At 27.6% G+C, this 24072-nt stretch overlaps 2 protein-coding genes across 2 annotated transcripts in view; both read right to left on the bottom strand.

Moving 5' to 3' along the window:
• Positions 1–1915: 1915 nt before the first annotated feature.
• Positions 1916–2597, bottom strand: LOC141529498 (chymotrypsin-1-like). Its single transcript, XM_074246043.1, has 3 exons — positions 2367–2597; positions 2122–2268; positions 1916–2056 (listed from the first exon to the last, which is right to left on the bottom strand). Exons 1-3 carry the CDS (start codon positions 2595–2597, stop codon positions 1916–1918), a joined length of 519 nt encoding a protein of 172 aa, XP_074102144.1.
• A 1669-nt stretch (positions 2598–4266) lies between these two features.
• Positions 4267–24072, bottom strand: part of LOC141529738 (protogenin) — a 33116-nt gene continuing 13310 nt past the window's right edge. Inside the window, exon 21 of the transcript XR_012479649.1 lies at positions 4267–4281. The gene's annotated coding sequence lies outside the window, so the exon portion shown is untranslated. The remainder of the gene's footprint in view (positions 4282–24072) is intronic.

A 24072-nucleotide genomic window follows, 5' to 3' on the forward strand; every position in this document is an offset into this window, starting at 1 on the left:
CCAGAATCCATGTATATTTTTTAAAAATTGTTTAATGACTGTGGAGTTGAAAAAACAAAATTAATAACAAGACAAAAATAAATTAATTTACAATTTTTTAAATAACCTTCCCGTCATAGCATTATCATATCTATTATGTATTTCAAATATTAGGTTAATCGAATATTGTTTTTAATAATTATTACATAAATTAAAAACATTTAAGGAGCATTAAAACATAATTTTTCCGATAATTTGGGGTTAAAAAATTTTTTTTTCTTTTCTTAGACTCTTCGAACTTAAAAATGTTAGGCTAAGAATTTCAATAATAAAATTGCAATTCAAATTTCTAAATCAACACCGCAGTGAATGACATTATTCAAGACATGAAGAAATAGTTGAAATATTTCTTTAATTCGACTTTTTTAGCAACAAGTTGCAAAATTTTAATCTTAAAGTAAAGTCTACAATTAATTATCAAACTTAAACAATATATCAGATATATAAGAAAGGTTATAAAATGAATTGTTTAAAACAAATTAATATTTTTTTTTTAAGAATTTTATTTCAAGATTCAAACAATTATGAAATGAACAATCATTAATAAATGTCATAACATAAGTTGTAATTCTAATCTTAATAATAATTATGAGAATAATAGTAATAATAAAACCTACATAACAATAGCGATAAAAACATTTTACAAATTAGAGCAACATAAAGTATATTATACCCATCGTTTTACAATATATTTTTTGTTATTTCCAGCTTTAGTAATATGTGTAATACAGCATGATTCTAAATCATCTGAACCTATAATTCTCCAATTTGGAGTATCATTTAAAGCAGGTGAATTTCATAGGCCTGATAATGTTCATCGTAATTACAGTAATCAGTAAAATCTTTGGCAACGATGAATAATTGATCTTTAAAATCGTGAAATATAATAAAAACTGCAAAGAAATTTGGTCCAGAGCTGGTTGGGATCATTAAGATTGTATCTATTTTAATTGATCGTGCTTTGAATTTTAATAATTTAATTTCATATACATGTTCTGTAGTACTTTTAGATAAATACTGACAGTAACAGGATTATCGGAGGTGACTTTTCCTTGTTTAAGAATATTATTAATCTCCCGGCCAAGAGTGATTTCCGCCAAATAATTACTCAAAGTGTCAGTGAGATTATTATGAAGCTTGAAATAATTAAGAATCAATTGACCTTTGTAGCGTTGATTCAAAAATGACTTCAAATCCTGGCGATCTGGCACATAATTAATCGAGTTAGAATCTAATCTCTTGTAGAACACAAAACTTTAAATATGTTTTGTACTGGCAAAATAAGGTTAGGTAATTGTGGATCTAGGTTTTCTTGGGAAATCTGTGCTAAAGCATTCAAATTAGAATTAAAAATTTGCTCTTCAGATACTGAAGTTGATGAAGCCGTGTTAAAAACATTCATTACGCCTATAAAGTATGAAAATATAACACAAATCAAAACCAAGAACCACAGAAAATTGGTACACTTATTATGTTTTGGAGCTCTTCGAGCTCCAAAATATAATTTTCGTTTCATTTTGAGCTCTCCGAGTTAACGCAACTAACGGGTACATTTTTTTCAAAGCTCAAAAATGACCAAACAACTGATCGGTTCTTGACAAATGGTGAGTTTTAAATCTTACCGCGATCAATTATTTTTGTCTTTTCCACCAGATAAGGTGAATTTTTTCGCTTCATAATCTCGTTAATTAAAAACATTTTTTATCTGATTGCAGACACTAAATTAAAATGTTTTTCCGCCGAACAATCAATTAGCGTAAAAATTATGGCTTAGGTATATCACATAAAATAATAATTAGCACCCAACAGATAACTGATCTGATAACGATTGACTATATTTATTAATAATTTCTTCTAAATTCATTTTAATTACATTTTAGTTGATAATCTCCTTAATCCACTCGGTGTAGTACGATACACGGGTGTAAACATCTGGGTATCCCCTAGCGCATGGTACTACGTTAGAAATAATTCCAATCTGGACACCGTCGGCTACCAATGATCCACCCGAGTCACCCTGAAATTTATCAATTACAATAATTGATTTCACAATAATTAATTTGTTAATCATTAATTATTCACCATGCAAGCGCCTTCGCCTTCCTTTGTCAGAATACAAATTTGGCTCTCATATACGTTCCGCAAAATTTTTTGACACTCGGATTGCTCGTAAATTTTCAAATTTATCTCCTGCAGTTTGTCAGGAGATAGCATCGCTCCCAACGCGTCCTAAATTTTAAGGTCGATATTAATGTATATCAACATTAATTGAAAATTGAAACTTAATTTTCGGTTTTTTTTAGAAGGAAAACTTAGACTATACTTACAATAGTGTATCCCCACCCGGTGAGAACCGCAGGGTCTCCATGAGCGTGGAAATTGGACTCACTGAGTTTAATCGGTTGAACTTTGTCGGAGAATTCTATTTCAGAGGCAGTGCGAATTAATGCAATGTCATTGATAAAAGTTGATGGAGAATAGTCGTGAATGAAAAATTCATCTACTTTGTAAACATTGCCGCCTTTACTCAGTAAATTTGTTCCAGCGATAATCGTCATGAATGGCTTGTGTACATTGAAAATTTATCAATATACTCATAGGCTTAAAATTTAAAATACTGAAGTTAAGAGATATCTAACAATATTGTAGATTTTTATATGAGTTACATTATATTGAAAAAAATTCCAGACGTAGAAATTTTGAAAAATTTTAAGTGTGAATTTTTTAAAATATTTTATTTTTAAATAATTGATTGATTCAAATTAATTTTTTTTTCTATGTAATTAAATCAACTCAATAAATTTACTCAAGAACACAGTGAGCAGCAGTGAGAATGAATCGGTTGCTGATAATAGATCCACCACAAAAGTGAAACCCGGATATATTCAATGACACTTGGTACGGATATTTTCCATCAGGTGCGTCCTGACCGCCAACTATCCTCAGAATTGGCACTCCTTAAGTATTCATTTAATCAATTTCAATTAATGGAATTTTACAATTTAAATAAAGAAAAATAATTTACCATTAACTGCAACAATGCTCAAAAATAACAGTGCGAACTATCTATCGATGATCGATAACGAGGTATGCGAACTATGTCTTATATAGCTGAACTTATCTAATTCTTATTTGCTATCAGTCATTCAAATAAAACGAAAATTTTGACTTATCAGTTTTTTTTTTTTTTTTTTTTTTTTTGAGGTTATTTAACGTCGGTTTTAACTACTAGGTCACTTATCAGTTTATTTCGATTAAATAGATAATTTTAAATATTTTAGGTTGATTGGAAGATAAGCCGTGAAGACTTATTTATCTTAAGACTTAATAAGTATATTATAGAATTCTATAATATACTTTTAAACACCAACTGATTAAACCAAAAATTTAAAAAAAATTTGAAAAATTCACTTTTCTCGAATTTTTTTATTCAAGAATTCTTCTTCTTGATTCAAGACAATTAAATTCCTTCAAATTATGTTCTTAATAAAAGGTTTTTTTCTTAAATCTAGTTAATGTTTTTATCAGTGTAAAAAAAAAGTTAATAAAATAAAAATTGCAAAATGAGTTAGAAACTATTTTATATTAAATTGATTATTTTGAACAGTGGAATTTAATCATGTAAATATTTTATTATTTAAATGGTAAATCAGTCTTAAAATTAATTTTCTCTCCAAAATTAAATATACCACGCCTACCGCAGCCATAGTTCGTCTTATAACAGTATCCATAGTAACCGCTTCGTGAATAAAATGTTAGGGATGACTTTCTACTCTTTATAGATCCAACCCTCATGTTTCTACCCTTCAACAAATAAGACAAAAAGTAGTTCAAAAAAGAGCAGAGATCATCATGGTTTTGTCGTGTGTCAGCATTTTTCGGAGGTTCACGACAGTTTTAAATAAATTTTTTCAAGAAGAAGTATGATGTTATGTAGTTCTATAATATCATACGATTATTTACAGTTAATTTTTTTTATATTCTATAAAAAATATGCGAATATAGCTTATTTTAAATTTTATTGCACTTTAAAAGTCGTACGTGGGTATGTAAAATAGACTGTGTGTAAATGACGTAAATTAAAACCAAAATTACTCCAGCTTTTTATTGTGAGCTTACAAAGTACTCTATGTTGACCAATTATATAATGGTAGATCATAGATAAGACATGACAAGTTTCGTATATTTTATTTTCCTTTATACTTTACTATAATAGAATAATTTTCGTTGATTCTTGTTTTACTGCAACAAATTTGAAATTAAAAAAAAAAAATTAAGTAATTATACTGACATTTTAATATCATAGATCGAAATTGCATTTCTAAAATAGCGAAAAACAAAAATCTTATAACTTCTTATAACTTTTGAATGGGTCGATCGAATCTGCTCTAATTTAAAAAAAAAAAACTAAATTTATAGAAGTCCTTTTAGATGTCTTAAATCGTTTTTTGATCTGTCAATCCGTTCAAAAATTACGAGAGATTTAAGAACGGCTGATTTTACAATTCACAAAATTTACAATCGACTAATTTTATAAGTTTCTGCAGTAAGAACTGGCTAAATTCATGTAGCCACAGATTTTTATTTTTCGCTGTTTTATAAATGACTGAATTAATATTTGATGAAATTTCAATTTCGTTAATTTCCTTAATATCATTTATTACTTGCGACCAATTTTAGAAATGACATTATAAACTAATTTCTAAACTTCGAGTTAACAAACGTTCTAGTTTACAAACGCCTATTTTCCAATAATATCAAAAACATACTTAAATTAATGACCACGACTGTATGTAACTCGCGGATATACTATTGACATGACTAACATGTTATTTAACAATTATTTAGTAAAATAAATTTTTTCGAGTAGCAACCATGTTATGTTGCTACTCATTGAACAAAAAATAAGAAACTACTCACTAAGTCATTCGGATAGAAATTTCGAAGATATTTAAAAAAAAAAAAACACTTTTCCAAATTTTTCGACAACGATTTCTTTTTAACGAATTAACTTATCTTGATGCAGTTTACGGCAATCAATGTTGTTTCGTTGAGATTAAGAGCTGATTAGTTTTTATAATGGATTTATTAACGAATTTAAAAGTTATTCCAAAAAAATTTTTTTTTCAAAATTTTATTTTTGAGATTCTAATAAGAAAACTCTGAGAAATACAGGGGCAATAAAACTATTTCAAGTGCCGCAAGCTCCGTTTCGATTGGTCAAGCCATTTAAAAATTATTAGAAGATTACGTACACACACATACATGCACACACACATGAATCGGATGTCCCCGTAGAAATAGTCGGAATATCTTTTTAGAACCTGAAAACTTGGATATCTGATGAGAACTAAATTTTCGAAAACTGGGATGAAACCACATGGAAAAAAGAAAACTCAAAAAATTACTGTATATAATGCAACGTGGCGCTTCGTGATGAAAACTGGAAAAATTGCAGTTTCAAATGTAATTATTACAAATTTTATAAGAATTACATTGTTGAATGTAATATTTACATTAAAAGCTCTGAATATTAAATTAAAAAATTGAATTTAGAAAAATGTTATTTCAAACTGTAATTTTTCTAGTTTTGATTACGGCGGGACCGATTTTACATTTTATACTGTAGTTTTTCGAGTTTTTTTTTCCGTGCAATAACTTCCCGATTTTTTGAAAATCATTGATTTTTATAGTGGGAAATTGAAAATATTATATCGATATTGATGGTTTTGGATGATCATTAACGAAGTACTTTAATACGTCGCATATAACACAGTTAAATCTTTACATCTTTTACATTAAATAAATGAAACATTTTAGGCTAAATTTGTTCGCACTTTTTCAGAATACCCATACGTCTATATGTGTACAAAATGCATGTCTAACTTTAAATAGATACATTTTTTAACTTATTAAGCTTGAGGAGGTACTGTGCAAAATCACTTTTCTTACAATATTCTCCAATTTTTGAATACGCGTACTTTTAAGTGTCCTCTACACATATACATTTTTTTTATAGTCCTTGCGGTGCTAATTTTCGAAATATTAGCAATTAAAATCGTACATCTAATCGTAGTTAGAGTGAACATTTTATTAAATAACAACCATACTTTCCTTAGGAGTTTTTTGAAAAACTGAGAATATTTAATTGAAGTTATGACAAGTATTTTTTATCAAAAATGTTTTATCAAAAATAGACGAGCGGTATTCATTTTTTTATAAAAAATTTTTGACCTTAGCGACTCTCGATATTTTACGTGAGTGGAAGTAAGTGAGCGATAGTCTGTCAAGAGAGGCAACATTAATGCGTAAGAGAGAAACCAATAGCCATAACCGATTGGTGTTTTCATTTGCCGCAGTACCTCCTTAACTAAATAGTTAATATTAAAGACATTTGCTTTATTTTGATAGCATTACTTTAGTCTACTCTGCAAAATAGTCTACTCGTTTGTGACAGGAATTACCGACAGAAATTACAAACTCATCGTCACTTCAAATCTTCAAAAATAAAACTTATGAATTTTTTATGAACAAAGAAGCAAAACAATTTATTATGTTTCAACCTCTTACTATTTAAATTATTACATAAACTATTGATTCTCTGTATAATTTTATGTTTACTTTGCATAATATCGTTTAGACTATGTATCTTTATGCATTACGTTATTTTTTTCTGTCATTTCACTGAACATAAAATTATTTCTCTTAAAGTTCTAAATTTACATTATAATACTTGATTTAATAAAACTGTTACATTTTGTACTTGCCATTAGGCTTATTGCCTTGGCATATAAATAAAATAAAAAATAAAATTTTTTTTAAAACGAGCCTTGCCTATATTCTATAACAGATACATTAAATAACAGGACAGGAGGAGTAATTACGTATGTGAAAAAAAGTATACAATTTAAATTATTAAGTGTTAATGAAAAAATATGTGAAGGAACATGGATCAATATTTGTAAACTAAAATCTGAAGATAATATTGTAATAGTTAATTTATATAGGTCTTCAAATAGTAATATTAGTGATTTTTGTTCGAATATTGATAAATTCTTACAAAGTAAGAATATATTAGATAAAAATAAAATACTAATTGTTGGCGACTTTAATATTAATGTCATGAAAGAAAATTATTATAGTAAAAAAATATTAAATAACTTGGGTGCGTTAGATCTTAAACAAAAATTAGATCTCCCACAAGATCAACGATTTACTCAGATACAATAATAGATTTAGTTTTTAGTAATTATAAATGTAAAACAGAAGTATTGAAAACACCGAAAATTTCAGATCATAATATTATTATCATTAACGTAGAATTTTGCAATAAAAACAGATAAAGACTCAAAAGTACTGATTAGAGATAACAAAAATTTTAACAGTGATCAATTCCGAAACATATTGTTGGAGAAAATAATTATGCTAAGGAACGAAAAAATTGACTCCGATAATAACAATTTCAATATATTTGTTAATAAATTTAATTCAATTATTTATGAAACCATGGATAAAATAGCTCCAGTAGTGGAGAAAACAATAAAAACAAAATGGAATAGTAAACCATGGATTAACAGTATTATAATAGAAAAATTAAAGATTAGAGATGAAGCTTATTATCGAGCTAAATCTACCAAATGTAAACAAGATTTGATAAATTATAAATTATTGAGAAATAGGATAGTAAATGAATTGAGGTTGAGCAAAAAAGATATTACGAAGATAAAATTGATAAAAATAAACAAAACGCGAGGTTGATGTGGTCTGAAATTAAAAGCCTTATGGGTGATAAAAAATCTGTAGTAAATAAAATTGAATCTATTAAAGTAGATGGGAGATTGATAGAAAATAAATTTGAAATTGTAAATGAATTTAATAAATTTTTTGTAAATAGTATTGATAATATCGTAAATAAGATTGGCGAAGCTATTGTTAATAGACAGAATAATATTTCGAATGATGACGTTAACATTATTAATATTAATGGGAATATAAATATATATGACGATAGTAATATTATGAAATTTGACGAGGTTGACTCTGCCTCTTATGCTGAAGTAAGATCAATAATAAAGGATTTGGATAATAATAAAGGTTCTAAATTAGACATAAATGTAAAAATTGTAAAATTAGTATGGGAGACGGATCCTTGCATTATTATGGATATAATTAATCAGTCATTGGGAGATGGTATGGTACCAGATATTTGGAAATTGTCAACAATAACACCGTTGCAAAAAGTTAAAAATAGTATAAATGTCGAAGACTTTAGACCGATTAACACCCTGCCAATATTGGAACAAGTATTGGAACAAATTGTCAAAAATAGGCTGGAGAACTTTCTGGAATCAAAGGGTTTGTTAGACAATGAACAATTTGGTTTCAGAAAACATTTTTCTTGTGAGTCAGCGGTGCAGACATCTCTTATTGACTGGCGAAAATATCTTGATAAAGGCATGTATATTGGTACCTTATTCATTGATTTTGCTAGAGCATTTGAGATGATAAATAGAAAATTATTGATTTTAAAAATGAAAAGACTCGGAATTGGAGGAAATATTTTAAATTGGTTTGTTTCATATTTATATGACAGAAGGCAAAGAGTCAAAGTACAGAATATTTTTTCAGACAAGATTAGAAATGATAATGGAGTACCACAAGGCTCAAAACTTGGTCCATTATTGTTTATAATCGATGTAAATGATATGATTAGAGAAATAAATGACTTAGGTGTCAAATGTAGGTTGTTTGCAGATGATACTAAGATCTATTTCGCTAGTCAAGACTTGAAGGAGATTAAAAATAAACTTAATTTAAGCCTAAAAACTTTATATAAATGGTTGTTAGAAAACCAAATGAAAATAAATGTTAGTAAAACGTTTTTTATGATAATACATGATTTGAAAAATAGGCATATTAAAAATAAATGTGATATAAAAATAAATGACAAAAAAATCGTAGAAGTACATAAAATAAAGTATTTAGGTATAATAATTGACGAAAATCTTACCTTCAAAGAAAATGCGAATGAAATTATAAATAAAATGGCTAGGAAATTAAATATTATGTATCGTTTGGGTAATTGTATAAGCTGTTATTCTAAAAATTTAATATATAAAACTATCATAGCTCCTCATATTGATTATTGTAGCAGTGTGATGATTAATTTCTATTTGGATGATATAGACAGACTTCAAAAAATACAAAATAGAGCTATGAGACTAGTATTGGGAGTTAATAAATACACTCGAGTGAATGACATGCTTCAAGCACTTGGATGGATGAGTATTCAGCAAAGAATAGTTTTCAATATATGTATTTTCATTCATAAACTATTGTTGAATGGTAAACCTGAAACTTTGACTGATAATCTTGTAAAGCTAGAAGATACTCACAAATACAATACTAGATCATGCTCTAAAATATTAATTAAACACACAAGGACTCGCAATGCTGAAAAATGCATAACTTATAAGGGTTATAAATGGTACAACAACTTACCAGAGGATATAAGAAAGGAAGATAGACTTAGAATTTTTAGATTAAAAATAAAAGATTACGTTAAATTAAACTATTGACACCTTTTATATTGTATTATAGTATAGTATTAAATTAGTTTATGTTGAGTGTGGTTAAAATATGGGATATTGTATGTTATTTTATGTTATTTTATATTGTAAAAGAAAAATTTTAGCCATTGGATAAATAAACACATTATTATTATTATGTAATTAGTTTATGAGATAAAAATGTAAATGTTAAATAATAGCGAGAGGCTCAATAAAGATTATTATTATTATTATTATTATTATTATTATTATTATTATTATAACAATCAATATTTTCACACCATTCATTGACAACAAATATTTTTTCATTATTAAAAATATTTTAATTTTATTTTATTTCACCCGGAAATATCAAACCAGAACTATCGATATTGAATATAAAAATATCACTGTAAAACTATAAATTATAATTTTATTAAATTATTCAAATAAAACTGGTTTTAAATAATCTGCATCAGTAGTCGAAAATATAACACAATAGTTCTTGAATTGTACTCGCCATAGTATATGAAAAAAATTTTTTTCATTGACACAAAAATATATGTAATGAAAAGCTAATGGCATGGGTAGTCGTTGGCATATGATGCAATACTGTTTTTAACAATTAACTCCCGAATTCAACAGAAATTTAATTCTATTGTAGGTTGTAAAAATTCCTGTTCGCTCACGGCTTCTCACAGTAGCATTTATATGTACTTTGACATCCGTAGTAGTTTGATTTACAACGGGGTAAAATACGATGCCTCGTTACATTTATAAAAGAAACCCGACAGAATGTCTTGAGTCAGCCCGGAGATGGTAGTTGAAAGTTGAAATGTTCGCAGCATCATCTCGCGAGTATGCCGTTTTATGATACAGGGAGAAGTTGAAAGATATATGATATGGACGCAGGATACCAGTCTTGGGGTCCTCGTAAAAAAGTTTATTAGAAACATTGGGGTGAGATTATGAGCAGATAGCCAATACTGTAGCACTGTCAAAAGACATTAAAACTAGCCGGCCAATCAAATTTTTCCTGACGCACCCTTGCGACCTGCTTTCTACAGGGAATACTCATGCACTTTCAACTATATCATAAGAATCGTAATGGCGGGCATTCGTGATCTGCTTCGTTAAATATTAACGACGACTACCTTCAAATTAATCTTGTTAAATAGATCGTTGAGAGCATTACAGTCGCTGCAGTATAATATAACGATCTTACCACGTGATACCGCTGACTATTTTTATTATATCACAATTCTCTGTATATTTTGTACAGGCCAATTGTTAAAAGGTTACTTCTTTTTTATTGATACTTAATTGATGTGATAGACATAGAGATAACAAGCCAAGATTTTATAAATTTATGAACAGACACCTACAAGCCTACTCTTTAACCCCGTTAAGCTCATAGCGAAATATATGAGGTAAATTTTATGCAAAATTTGAAAAAAAAAGATATCTTTTTTAACATTTTTATCAAAAATTATTGGGCTCAGATTATAACAGCTACTCTCAAAAAAATATCTCGATGTTTAAATTCAAACAGATGAGTAGGCACATAAATTATGAACAGTATCAGTGAGAAAACTATTTAGATATTTTATACACGGAAGAAAAAATAGATGCTGCAACAGGTTGCAGTCCTGTAGGAGCAACAGAATAAAATCTTGAAACAGCAATAGAATTTTCTTGGTGCAACAACATCAAGACTGATTCTGTGAGAGCAACATGATAAAATCGGCAACAACGGGATTTTTCCTATAGGAACTACAAAGATGAAATTAAAAATTTTAAAAACATTTATTTTTAGCAACTTTACTCTGTATACAATCGGGAATAAATTTGGAGTAAATATTCATTTCTATTTCTGAGAGTAACAGAGTCCATAAATGTAAGTAATTTTTCAGCAATTAAAATAAGTCTTATAAATTTGATTTCGTCGAGATTAAAGAAATATTGAAATTGAAGAAAATAATCAAATTCGTATAAATTTCAAATTTTGAAGAAATATTAAATTCTGAGTAAAATAAAATCTAAAAAAAAATTTTTTAATCTAATATGATACTTTTTGATTATCATTACGTAGATTGCTGAAACTATGCTTACATGCTCTAATCAAATTATTATTATAATTTACTCACAATGAAAATTGTTTGAAATTTAGTAATTTTTTCAATTTCGAATTTTTTTCGTCTTCTAAATTTGCGTTTTTTACAAATTTGATTTTTTGTTTTTTTAATTTCAATATTTCTTTAATCCCAACGAAAAAAAACTTATGTATAAGGTTTATTTTAATTGATTAAAAATTATTCATATTCATTCAGTCCGGTACTCAGAGGAGTAATAGAAATGAAAATTTAGTCCAAATTCAATCCCGACTGTATTTTGTGTAAAATTGCTGAAAATGAGCGTGATTTAAAATTTTTAATTTCATGTAGCTACTACAGGAAAATTCTTATTGCTGCCCCAAGAAAATCATGTTGCTCCCACAGGATCAGTCCTGTTACTGTATCATAAAAATCCGATTGCTACAACAGAATTTTATCCTGTTGCTCCCACAGGACTGCATCCTGTTGCAGCACCTATTTTTAGGTAGATTTATTTATCAATCTAGCTAATGAAGCCGATCTCTTTTCAGAATTGAAAGAAAATTTCGTTATAATATGTTTTACTTGTCAAGTTATGCCGAAAAATAGTATTGGCTCAAAAGTTTATATACAGTGTATTTATGTGTTTATATTTACATGTGATCTGAAGATTTTCTTATTTTCTTTCCCAAGGGGTGTAATATACTATTTTCAGTGTACAATTATATAAATGTTGTCGATAATATTATAGAAATGGTTCCTACAATTGTAAGAATAGTCTATTTTATTGTAAGAATGCTTCCCATAATAACTTATAGGATCGGCCTATTTTATTATAGGAATCACTCCTATAATATATAGGAATGAACCCTATATATTGTGAAAAATTTTTCAAAACATCGGGAAGCTATGGTTCTACTTGGTTGATGGTCAACCTGTGCTAACTGAGTCATAATTCATTGAGTTTGTAACTACCTCTGTGACAGCAGTAGGTAATTTGCGCGCATGCTGCTTTTCTTGGCTGTGATAGGCATTTCTCAGGCGATTTCCCCAGTGAACGTAAAATCGCTAATCTTGACGATTCTAATCAGAATAATGGGTAAACCTACTCTGATAACCAGCGCTTCCTCTGAAAGTAGTAGACCCAGTGGTTACAGTTAACTTAGCATCAAATTCACGAAAATTCTTCACTGAATAACAGTTGTAAGCAAATTGACGAAAATGTACGACCGCGATTTGAATGCAAGTTAACAATCAAACTTATAGCTAAATTTCCTTTCAACTTTACTAAAACTTGACTAAAATGCTTGCACAGCAATTCTTAACGTTAAATTGCAAAGAAACTTATAGACACACAACTTAACGAAAATCGTTTGCTCTTCCAACTCTTTCCATTAAGTTAGCTTCAAATTGAGGACGTAGATTGATAGCAAGTTTCAGTTGAGGTGGCTATTAGGGTATAATTAAATTATTGTATTGTATCAGTCATAGATAAATGTCTAAAATTTTAATTTTTAATCCAATGTTTTGGAATGGCCAATAATCGAGTTCAAAGATTCCATTGCATACATGAGATACTTAGATGCAGGCGAAGCTATACACTGTAAAAAATTTTGCGTCATTGCGTCAAAAAATTTTGTGTTAAAAATTTTTGTGTTAAGTATTTAACGCTTTTATGTGTAAATTTAACATTTATTATGTTTAATTAACACAAAAAAGTGTAAAATATTTAACACAAAACTTTTTTAACGCACCCGTGTAAAAAAAATCGTTTTAAAATTATCGTTTGTTTAACCCTCAGGATTCGGACTATAAAAAAGTTACGTTCAGTACGGACATGGGTTAGCCTAACCCGGCGACTTTGATTAGGTGTATATCGAGCTGTACTTTGTCAATTTGAATAAATTTTTTTTTCCATTTTGTGTGAAATTGTCTCAAAAATATGATAGAATTGTCCGATTAATGATTTAACTGATTGAAAAAAAATTATAATGAAAAATGTGAACGGGTCTTGAAATTTTTTTGTAAAAAAACGTTTTTTTTTTTTTCAAAATGCTGTCTTTTTGAAAAAAAAAAGATATTAACATTGTATAACTCGCGTTTGAAAGGTAAAAAGTAGTTCTTCCAAATGTCCATAACGGTTTTTTGATTTATTCGAAAAACTATATTTTTCTTGATAAATGAAAATACGCGTTTTTTCGAGTTAGCGAAAAAACGTTGTTTCGTTGATTTATAATGATAAAGGTTAAAAATAATTACTTTGAGCGTAAAAAAATTGTTTCTCAGATATTGTTGAGTAGTATCATATAAATAAATACCAAAAATAATTGTTAAAGACGAATATTTATTATCAAAAGGTTACAAAAGTCATATTACATAGTATTGCCGCACTCGCAGCACAGTTTCGCTACGTGCTCTTTACACATCGCCTTATGACATCTAAGACACTTATAATACGTTTTTCGGTCAAGGGAACTTGGACATAAGTTACATCTCTTTTGCTTTGAAAGTCTATTGTCGACAAACTCATCGCGAATGTCCATTTCTTCTGGCAACTCACGAGAATTCAAAAACTCTTCAATCGTATTTCGCAGACCTATCCTCAGAGTAGGTTTTTCCAATCTTTTAATCAAAGTAGGTTTAACTAATTGCAACGCCAGCTCTCGAAGATAATCGAGTCGTTTCAGAGGTGCATTGAATTGATTTAGATTGTATAATATAAAAGAATTAACGCCAGCCTGATCGAGCATTCCATAAAAAGATCTAACAGGCCATCTACTTGTCTTGCGAGCTGTCGTGTATTGATGACATTTAATATCATAACAATCGGTGCCGCCTTTGGTCTTGTTGTAGAATTCAATCATTTCCGGTTTTCCACTTCGTTCATCTATTTTACCTGTTTGATGTATCGACGATAAAACTAATACAATTTTTTTTTTCTTAGGATTGTATGACAGCAAGGTTTTTTTTTCTAAGTAACAGAATCTAATATTCGGAGTATCTTTGGATAAACTTTTGAATTGAGCAGGAATCGCTCGTTTATTTTTTTTTATTGTACCTATCAAAGATAAATTGTGCTCTTTTTTCATCATTTCTACAAAGGACAAAGAGGTAAACCAATTACCGCAAGTTATATTACGTTCGGTGTTGTACAATGGCTCGCTTAATTTGCGCACGTAATACGTAGGAATCGGTTCGCCTACTAATCTATCAGTAACAGTTCCGCAGTAAGGGATCGCATTGATCATATAGTGAGTGCTTGCATTATTCAAAGAAATGATTTTTAAACCATACTTGTCTGATTTAGAGGGGATGTACATTTTAAAAGAGCATCCACCTCGAAAAGAAAGCAACTGCTCGTCAATAGTGGTATTTGTGCCGGGCTCGTAGTTGTCCATACAATTTTTAATAAATATTTCCCAGATCTCTCGTATGTGTGTGAATCGATCTGTTGCTTTCCTTTTGGCTCGAATATCTTTATCATCGAATCGCAAACTTTGAAGAATAAATATAAATCGATTTCTAGACATTGTCGCTTTGAATAAAGGCATAGAATGGATTCCCCACCAATTAATAGTTTTGCACTTGCTCAACTTATGCACTCCGGCATAGTACAATAAACCAAACGTAGCTTTCAATTCTACTTTATCAATTACTTTATGTACTGACGTATCTAATCTAACGTTATTTTGTCTCATCACAGTTATTTCCCTTTCAACTTGCTCGTTTGTATGTTTGACGATGATATCTAAAATTTCATCGGTAAATAACACGCTCCAAGCTTCGAGCGGTGTTTTAACACGTGTCGCATTACCTTTAGTTGATGGCGCGTAAGATTGTTGTGACTGCGATCGACGGCTCCTCGATTCCGGAGCAAAGAGATTCCATTTGTGCCCGCTCTTAGCATGCAGGTATGAAGGGCAGCCGCGTTTGCGCGGCGGGGCGCCTCTCGGAGCAGCTGCTTCTTCTTCGCCTGACAGTGGCTCTCCTTCAGATCCTGCCTCTTCTTCGGCATCCTCTTCGTCGGCGTCTGTTTCAGAATCGTGGGAACTTTCCTCTTCCGCATCTACGGCGTCGTCGGTGTCACTGTCGTTCTCTGTAAGGCTGTCCTCCTCGTTTTCATTGTACAACTCCTCCAAAGCAGCAACGCTTCGAGTGATTCGACGCGTTGCCATGTTTTTAATGCGTGTTCTGTAATAAAAAATTACAAGAAACAAAATTTAATGAGTTATAATTCACTACGAGTAGCAAAGATTTCGATATAAGACGTACGTTCAAGTGATTGAGATCTACTACAATATTTTGCTTACACCATGTACAACGCGTTATTTTGATGTTAGAATCTACAAAATTAAGTAAAGTGTACGTATTCTTACTTACCTTTTTATTTCTCAGCGGCAAACAGACGAAAATTAAAACTTTATATTTTTGAAAATTTTGGATTTTGTAACGTTGGATACGGACTGGGTGTAACACACGCGAGCACAATGTTCATTGTGTCTAGCTCGGACACAAAGCGGAAACTCTGCCGCTTGGCAGTCTCTAATAGTGTGTACCTATAAGTTTTTTCCCCCCCTGGTCCGGACCCCCATCGCCGACTTCTCTTCGTATGGCGCTTCTTTCAAATTTCGCTCGGGTTTCGGTAACCCAGTCCGTACCCTGAGGGTTAAGATCTTAAACGTGACATATACCAAGATTTTTTTTAAACCGCCAAAAAAAATTCCGAGAGAAGATTTTTGAAATTTGGTTTTCGAATTTGTTACGAAAATCAGACGATATCACAGCGACAGCTCCGGAAAATTATCATAGAGAGTCTTAAAATAGCCTTAAAATAATCTAAAAATCGTCGTAAAAAAATCTTAAAATAGTTTTTCAAAACATTTTTAAATAATTTTTAAAAAAATCTCAAAATAGTCTTAAAAAATCTTAAAATAATCTTGAAAAAGTTTTAAAAAAATTTTTCGTGACTATTTTAAGATGAGCTAACATTAACAGAGCCCCGGAACATTAAAACGGAACGTCTTAAAAAAGTCTTTAAATTGTTCGATAATAAGTTTTCAACAATTTCAAATTCAATTTAAAAAGAGCGTACTCAAAAATGTAGCGGTTAGAAAGTCATAAAATCGTCTAAAAATTAATTTTCATAACATATTCGAGAGCCAAATTTCAAAAATCTACACTCGGAATTTTCTTTTGGCGTCTTGAAAAAGTCTTAAAATAGTCTTGAAAAAAATTTTTAAATAATCTTAAAAAATCTTAAAGTAGTCTTAAAAAAATATCAAATAGTCTTAAAAATATTTTTCGAGACTATTTTAAGATGAGCTAACAGCGATAGATCCTCAGAATATTAAAACGGAGCGTCTTAAAAAAGTCTTAAAATTGTCCGATAATAAGTTTTCAACAATTTCAAATTCAATTCAAAAAGAACGTACTCAAAAATGTAGCAGTTAGAAAGTCGTAAAATCGTCTAAAAATTAATTTTCATAACATATTCGAGAGCCAAATTTCAAAAATCTACACTCGGAATTTTCTTTTGGCGTCTTGAAAAAGTCTTAAAATAGTCTTGGTTTGTGTCACGTTTAAGATCTTGAAAAAACGACAATTTTAAAATTCAAATTTCAATATTTGATAAAAAAAAATAGGAATAATTGAGATCACTTCTGGACTTTGGTTTGGATCAAGGGTTGCATAATATGAATTGTAATTTTTGGAAAATTTTTTTAAAAAATTGAAGGACGAAACTACACTATTTTTACACACAATTGAAATTGATGAAATATATCTTTTTTAAAATCCGTAAAAAAAAAAATTTTGAATAAATAAATTAAAATAATAGTCAATACTTCAGAAATATTTTTCTTTGAGAAATATTTAATCTCTAGTAGTAAATTCTTTACAACAATACAGATATAAATTTTACTACAGCAGTAAATTAGACTTACCCCTGAGGTACAAATGTTTTGCTTTTTTTTTCCCGGCGACATATTACTATGTCAAAATACGTCGCCAGACATATTTATCCTTTCTTGATAAATACAAAAGACATAATAGAGCCTTACAGACATAGAGTTAAGTAATGTAACAACATGACACTCCTCTCGGATTATTTGCAGCGTCTAAGTACCTATCTCTACTTATGGTACTTCGATAGGCGTTCCGTTAGAAATTTGAATAGCATTAAAAAAATTCATAGAGACAGACCTTTCTTTGAAAATGTAAACTAATCCTAATATTTATTGAATTTTTCGAAAAACTTCTTTAGAATAGTTAAAGTTCAACTAACTGAGTTGAATTGACTTAAGGATTATTATAGACACTAAAATTTATTAGTGGTACCAAAGTAGAAACGTGGAAAAATTTTGTTTTTTTAATGTAAACAGTAATACTAAAACTAATGTACGTTTGGCCATTTTTTTTTATTTATTTATCAATTACATTATTACTAAAAAAATATTTTTTTTTATTTGCATTCATACGCGCTTACCTTTTTGAATTAAAAGTATACTTTTTTCATTTCTAAACCTGAAATTTTTTTTCTAAATTTTTTTATTATAACGATTTATTTGGTTGAAGAATCGAAAAATTATCAGGTGTCTGTTGGTATCAAAATCATAAACATAAATAAATAATATAAATAGATCATGAACTAAATGAAAATGATAACAAAACCTTATAAATTTCACTTTTTGTTTAATAATTCAATTTGAAGTTTTTATTTATACATACGTAATAAAATTTGTGTTAAATACTATTATTCAACTCACATGGAAAAATATATGTAAAAAATATATCCAAATATACGCACATATAAATGCAATGTATGTGTCTAAATATACACAGAAAAAAATTTAACTTGAATTAAGTAAATAATTTTAAAAAATTTCGCTTTCTTGATTTAAGTAAAAAAATTCTTAAGCTAAGAAATTTTTTTTTTTGGTGTATGCTTACATATATGTCTACATATATTTTGGCACGTATTTCTACATATATGTCAGCATCTATGTGAAAAATATATGTTGACATATTTTTTTCTTTTTGCGTAAATATATGCGACATATACATTTCTCCATGCGGGAATTTAATGCGATGAATTGAAGTGTATACTTTCAGTATTCGTCTCGCTCGTATGATTAAGTCGTATTGTATAAAGGTGATTCTCTGTAAGGTTATTTTTTGCTGTCCCAGGAATGTTTTTATTAGAAAAATTATTATTTTGTAATTAAAAAAAATTTATTACGAAAGTAAAAAAACATTTCTATTTGGAGCATTGAAAACTAAAATGAAATAAATTTTGGTTTTTTTGCTATCAATTCGTAAACTACCGAAATATCAGTCACCTGGGCTGTCCCATTCCCAAAATTTAAACTTTAAAATTAAATTTTAAATTATTCGTCCATAATATATAATTTGGTCCATAATGTTTATAAACTTAATTAGTTAACTAACAATTTTCTTCATTAAAAAGTACCAAAAATTAATTTGTTTCATTAAATTCATTAAACCAAAGTTTGTCCCAGGCGTTTTAAGAACAGTCCCCTGCCAGAAGTTCAAAGCCCAAAAAAAAATCCAGCGTGTTATTTTACCTTTTGTAAAGTTTATAAGGATCTAACTAGCCTTAAGTTAATAACCATAGAGCTGTCAGCGCTTTATCACCATTTTATTTAGTATCAATAACACCGGTTTGTGCTGGAAACCTGTGTCTGGGCCACGAGAAACTTAGTTCCCTGGCAACTATTTTTATTTATAATTTATTTATAAAATTGGATCCATGAGTCTAATATTATTCTAATTAATGTAAATATTCATTGAGAACTTGAAAAGTTGAATGCATTGAAATAGTTGGCTTGATTTTTCTCAATTTGATAAAAAAAAAACAATCCCCCATCATGTTATATGGCAAAAGATACAAAAATTAAATTGGCTGTTTATTTATTATCATTAAGCTGATAGTTTTGTAGCCCTTGTTAATTTTCTTTCTAATAAAATCAAAAATAATTTGATCAGACAATTTTGTACAGATTTAAGACGTCCTTACAGAGAATCACCCATAATCTGAACAATTGTACGTATTTAATATATAATATATTAAATGTAAAGAGATATTCTAAATTATGCTAACATAAAATTATATTATTTATAATAATAATAATGGAATTATAAAAACAATTAATACATTATAGTAATAAACAGAAAAACAAATAATTTTATTTTTGTTTATTGTTCATCATTCCGTTTGGCTAACAACTAAAATTAAATCGCCGCATAATACATATGGCTTAAAATAGACTCAGTTGGAAATAATAATATTGAGGTATAAAATAATTAAAATCAATAATAATAATAATAATAATAATAATAATAATAATAATTAATCGCAGTTAAGTTATCATAATAATAATAATAATTATTATAATTTATTAAGTAATTAGTATCGACTCTTTCTTTATACTTATATAGAAGAGCTATAAAAACATTATGGAGGTATATTCGTGCGATTAGAGTCGCCGTACGATACAATAATAATTAATTATTCAAATCTTATAAACAAGTAAATTACCAGGGCAGCTTTTTAATAGTTAATTCGCTTACTATCTATTATTATTTGTTTGTTTGTTTGTTTTTATAAAATTTTATGATAAACAATCGGCAGTTTAATGGAATACAAATTTCAATGGAATAAATTATAAATTTTAGTATAAATATTTATAATATTGTATGTATAAAAATGTACAAAAGCTTCACCGTTATAACTTGACTGTTTAATATAAATCAGGTGTATATTTTTTAAAATATTTTTCAGTACATAATTGTTGCTACAAAAAGCTAAGGACTGTGTGTTCATTATATAAAATTGATATGGTTTATTTACAGTAACGGTGGTGGGATTAAATTATTTTCATAAATAAATAATATATAAATTTGAATAACTAAAATTAAATATAAATAAGAAACAGTATCAAAAAGCAAATAAAAATAAAAAATTTATAAAGATTTATATTTTTTATTTTTTATTGCTTTGTACTTTTGAGTAATGCAACATCTTTGATCCTTAATAAACTATTACCATAAATATATTCAACCCGGCGACTCTATACAGTGAGTAGCAAAACAAAAAAAATTTTTTTTTTTTTTTTTTTTTAATGAACTATCACAACAATGTAAATGTTTGTGTTGAATGATTGATGATTATATTTTCAATTAATGAGATTTAAAATACATTAAAATAAAATCTAAAATAATTGTTATTATTTAAATAATAAAATTGTTCACAAAAATTTAATTATAAAAAATTTTTCTTTTAAATTTGACCTGAGAATTGTACATCTGGTGTTTCAAATACTACTATCTATATATGTAATATATAAAACTACAAAACAATTACGCCATTATATTAAAAATAATACAATTTAAACAGTTTGGTAAGCGTAAAGTGAGTTTTACATTAAAACGGGAACTATTAACATTAAGCGTGAAGTAAAATAAAAAAAAAAAAAAAAGCTTGTTTATATAATGTAAACACGGTTGCATAATCTTTCAAACTTAAATTCATTTACAATAGACTTAAAATTAAAGAAAAATTCGTATTTTAATATTAATTATAATTATTAATTAATTTTATCCGAATAATTATTTTTTACGTATAAAAATAATTTTGAAGTAACCATTAAAATACCTACTGACAATTTTACAACTATATATAATTACAATTGTAGTAATGATAATTATATAATTAAAATAATAATAGTAATAATAAAAATAATAATAAATAATTTAATAAATTGATTTTTATGAATAGTTATGGTTAATAATGAATATTCTGCTGCCATTATTATTCCAGACTATTTAAGATATATAATATATAATGACATCAGAAATAGAAATAAACCAACTGTTATATTGTTTATGTATTAGCTTTGTAACAATCTTATATATTGTTAATAAATTTTGAATTTTTTAATTTATTTGTTTTTTTTTTCTTTCAGGTATCTTTTATACTACTCGATAAATGGAAAGTTAATATTTGCTTAAAAATTAAGCAAAACCCGTGTAAAAATCATCTGATATCATGATGAGGTTCTTTATAAATATCATAATGAATCTCATATTTTGACACAATTATCAGATTTATATAAAAGCCAGATAAATTAATATACATTTAATACCTGTAGTAAATAAAATATTTATAGGAACAAGTTTTTTTTTTCAACTAGATTATGAAATTTTTATTTTTCTTATTGGAGAAAAAATTTCTACACTGAAAAAAAATTAACTTGATTTAAGAGAAAAATTCTTGAACCAAAAAAAAATTTTGAAGAGTTTCATTGTCTTGAATCGAAGCGAAAAATTCTTGAATTAAGTAAAATTTACTCAAATCACCCGTGCAAAAAAAATTCTGATTCAAAATGGATTTAAGATTGAAATTGATATTTTGACACAAATATGAATTAGTTTTGAGATCAATCTTAATTTAATACTTTTAATAAACTAAAGAATATTTTAAATATCTAAGACTTAAAAACATATAAGACTAAAGGATATTTTAAATATAAAATATTCTTAAGCCTTTATTAAAATTCTAAAACAGGATCAAAAGTTCTACAAGAGTACTAATTTCTATCTACAAATCTATTTTAAATTTGGATTGATCTCAAAACTAATTCATGTTTGTGTCAATATATGAATTTCAATCTTATTTTAAGCTCATTTTGAATCAAATTTTTTTGCATGAGCAAGAAACATTTCTTGGTTTAAGATTTTTTTACTCAAATCAAGAAGATTAAATTCTTCAAAATTATTTACTTGATTCAAATAAATTTTTTTTCTGTGTAATAATTTGATTATTAAATCAGTATGATATTAACATGAATTCATAATAAAGTGCTGGTCATATCTGCATAAAATCATAATGATATCATAGTGTTGTTGTTAGCCTTTTTAAATCGTGATACAAAATTATTAAGTCACAACTATATACAGGAAATAATATAAATTAATTAAATTAAAGAAATTTTTAGGATTTAAATTGTTTTCAAATTTAAAAAATAATTATCTTGAGACGAAAAAATTTTTTGTCAACATTTTTTTTTAAACCAAGATAGTGTTTTTCTAAATATTCTTTTACGTTAAGAAAGTAAAGTAGTTCGAGAGTTAGTACATGATAAAAATACTGTTTTTCTCAATTATTATAAATTTCCTCTGATTAACAGAAAAAATGAAAATTTTATCAATCTACACTGATAAAAAAATTGATTTGACTCAAGAGCTAAACTAAACTCATGAACCAAAAATATTATTTTGAAGAAAATGATTTTCTTGAGTCAAGAGAATAAATTCTTGAGCTAAGAAATTATTCTTGGTCTAAGGAAATTTTCTTGTTTCAAGAATTTATTCTCTTGACTCAAGAAAATCATTTTCTTCAAAATGGTATTCTTGCTTTAAGAGTTTGGCTCTTGAGTCAAGTCAATTTTTTTATCAGTGTACTTAAAAAAAAAAAAAAAAAAAAAAATTTTTCCCATAAGTATTTTACTTATTACGGGTTTCAAATGTATATTGATATAGCTTTTATATGAGTCTCATATTTGTATCAAATTATGATATTCATAATGAACCTCATCATGATATCAGATGATTTTTACACGAGAAGATAAATAACTACAATAAATGATTATAACTCGTGCTATGGTTGAATAATAAATAAATCAGTTATGTTTTTCTATGGTTATAAATTAAAAAATTGGTATAAATAGTATGTACGATTATAAATAATCATTCCTGTAACATCAGTGCGTTGCTTAAAAAATAGTACAAAATAATAAGATATTTTAATCTTTTAAATATTATAATGATAATTGAATTATTTAACTAACAAAATATGACAATTTCAATAAAATAATCTGTATAAAATGTAACTATTGCATTGTATTGTTGAGATAAATGAGAATGAAATATATTCGGACTATTGTATTATAAGTCTTTTAGGTTTTATGGAAAGAGTATTTAGAATGTAACAAGTGGGCTATTGCAATAAGTGGATCGTTGTGAAAATGAAATAATAAATGGTTGATTGAATGTATGAAGTAATAAATATAACAGTATTATGAAAGTAGATTTATAACATTGACATTTTTTTTTTTGCTTGAAATTATTCAAACTCTATATATCTAAAAGATATAACTTAATCTCTATCAGGTACTGAAATAGGTTTTCTGTCATGGTAACATACGCCAGTCAGATATATGCCTGGATTTACTTGCTATTTCTTCTTTGAATTGTTTATTTTTGTCTTTTGCTTTTTTTTTTTTTTTGTTTTAATCTTTATGGTGGACTAATCAAATGACATTCGAAAACCGTAGGTAATAAAAAAAAATTGATTACTATTAAAACATTATCCG

The sequence above is a fragment of the Cotesia typhae genome, unplaced genomic scaffold (assembly GCF_013202065.1).
Source record: "Cotesia typhae breed Kobodo isofemale line unplaced genomic scaffold, CoteBio_Ctyphae contig_48, whole genome shotgun sequence".
Classification (NCBI taxonomy): Eukaryota; Metazoa; Arthropoda; class Insecta; order Hymenoptera; family Braconidae; genus Cotesia; species Cotesia typhae.

What these genes read in the sequence shown, in the direction of transcription:
- LOC141529498 (XM_074246043.1), bottom strand. Translation starts at nt 2,597, where the DNA reads ATGACGATTATCGCTGGAACAAATTTACTGAGTAAAGGCGGCAATGTT. An exon ending in CCGGGTGGGGATACACTATT is followed by an intron (nt 2,269 to 2,366) that starts GTAAGTATAGTC and finishes CTTAAAATTTAG; the next exon opens with GACGCGTTGGGAGCGATGCT. An exon ending in AAGGCGAAGGCGCTTGCATG is followed by an intron (nt 2,057 to 2,121) that starts GTGAATAATTAA and finishes GATAAATTTCAG; the next exon opens with GGTGACTCGGGTGGATCATT.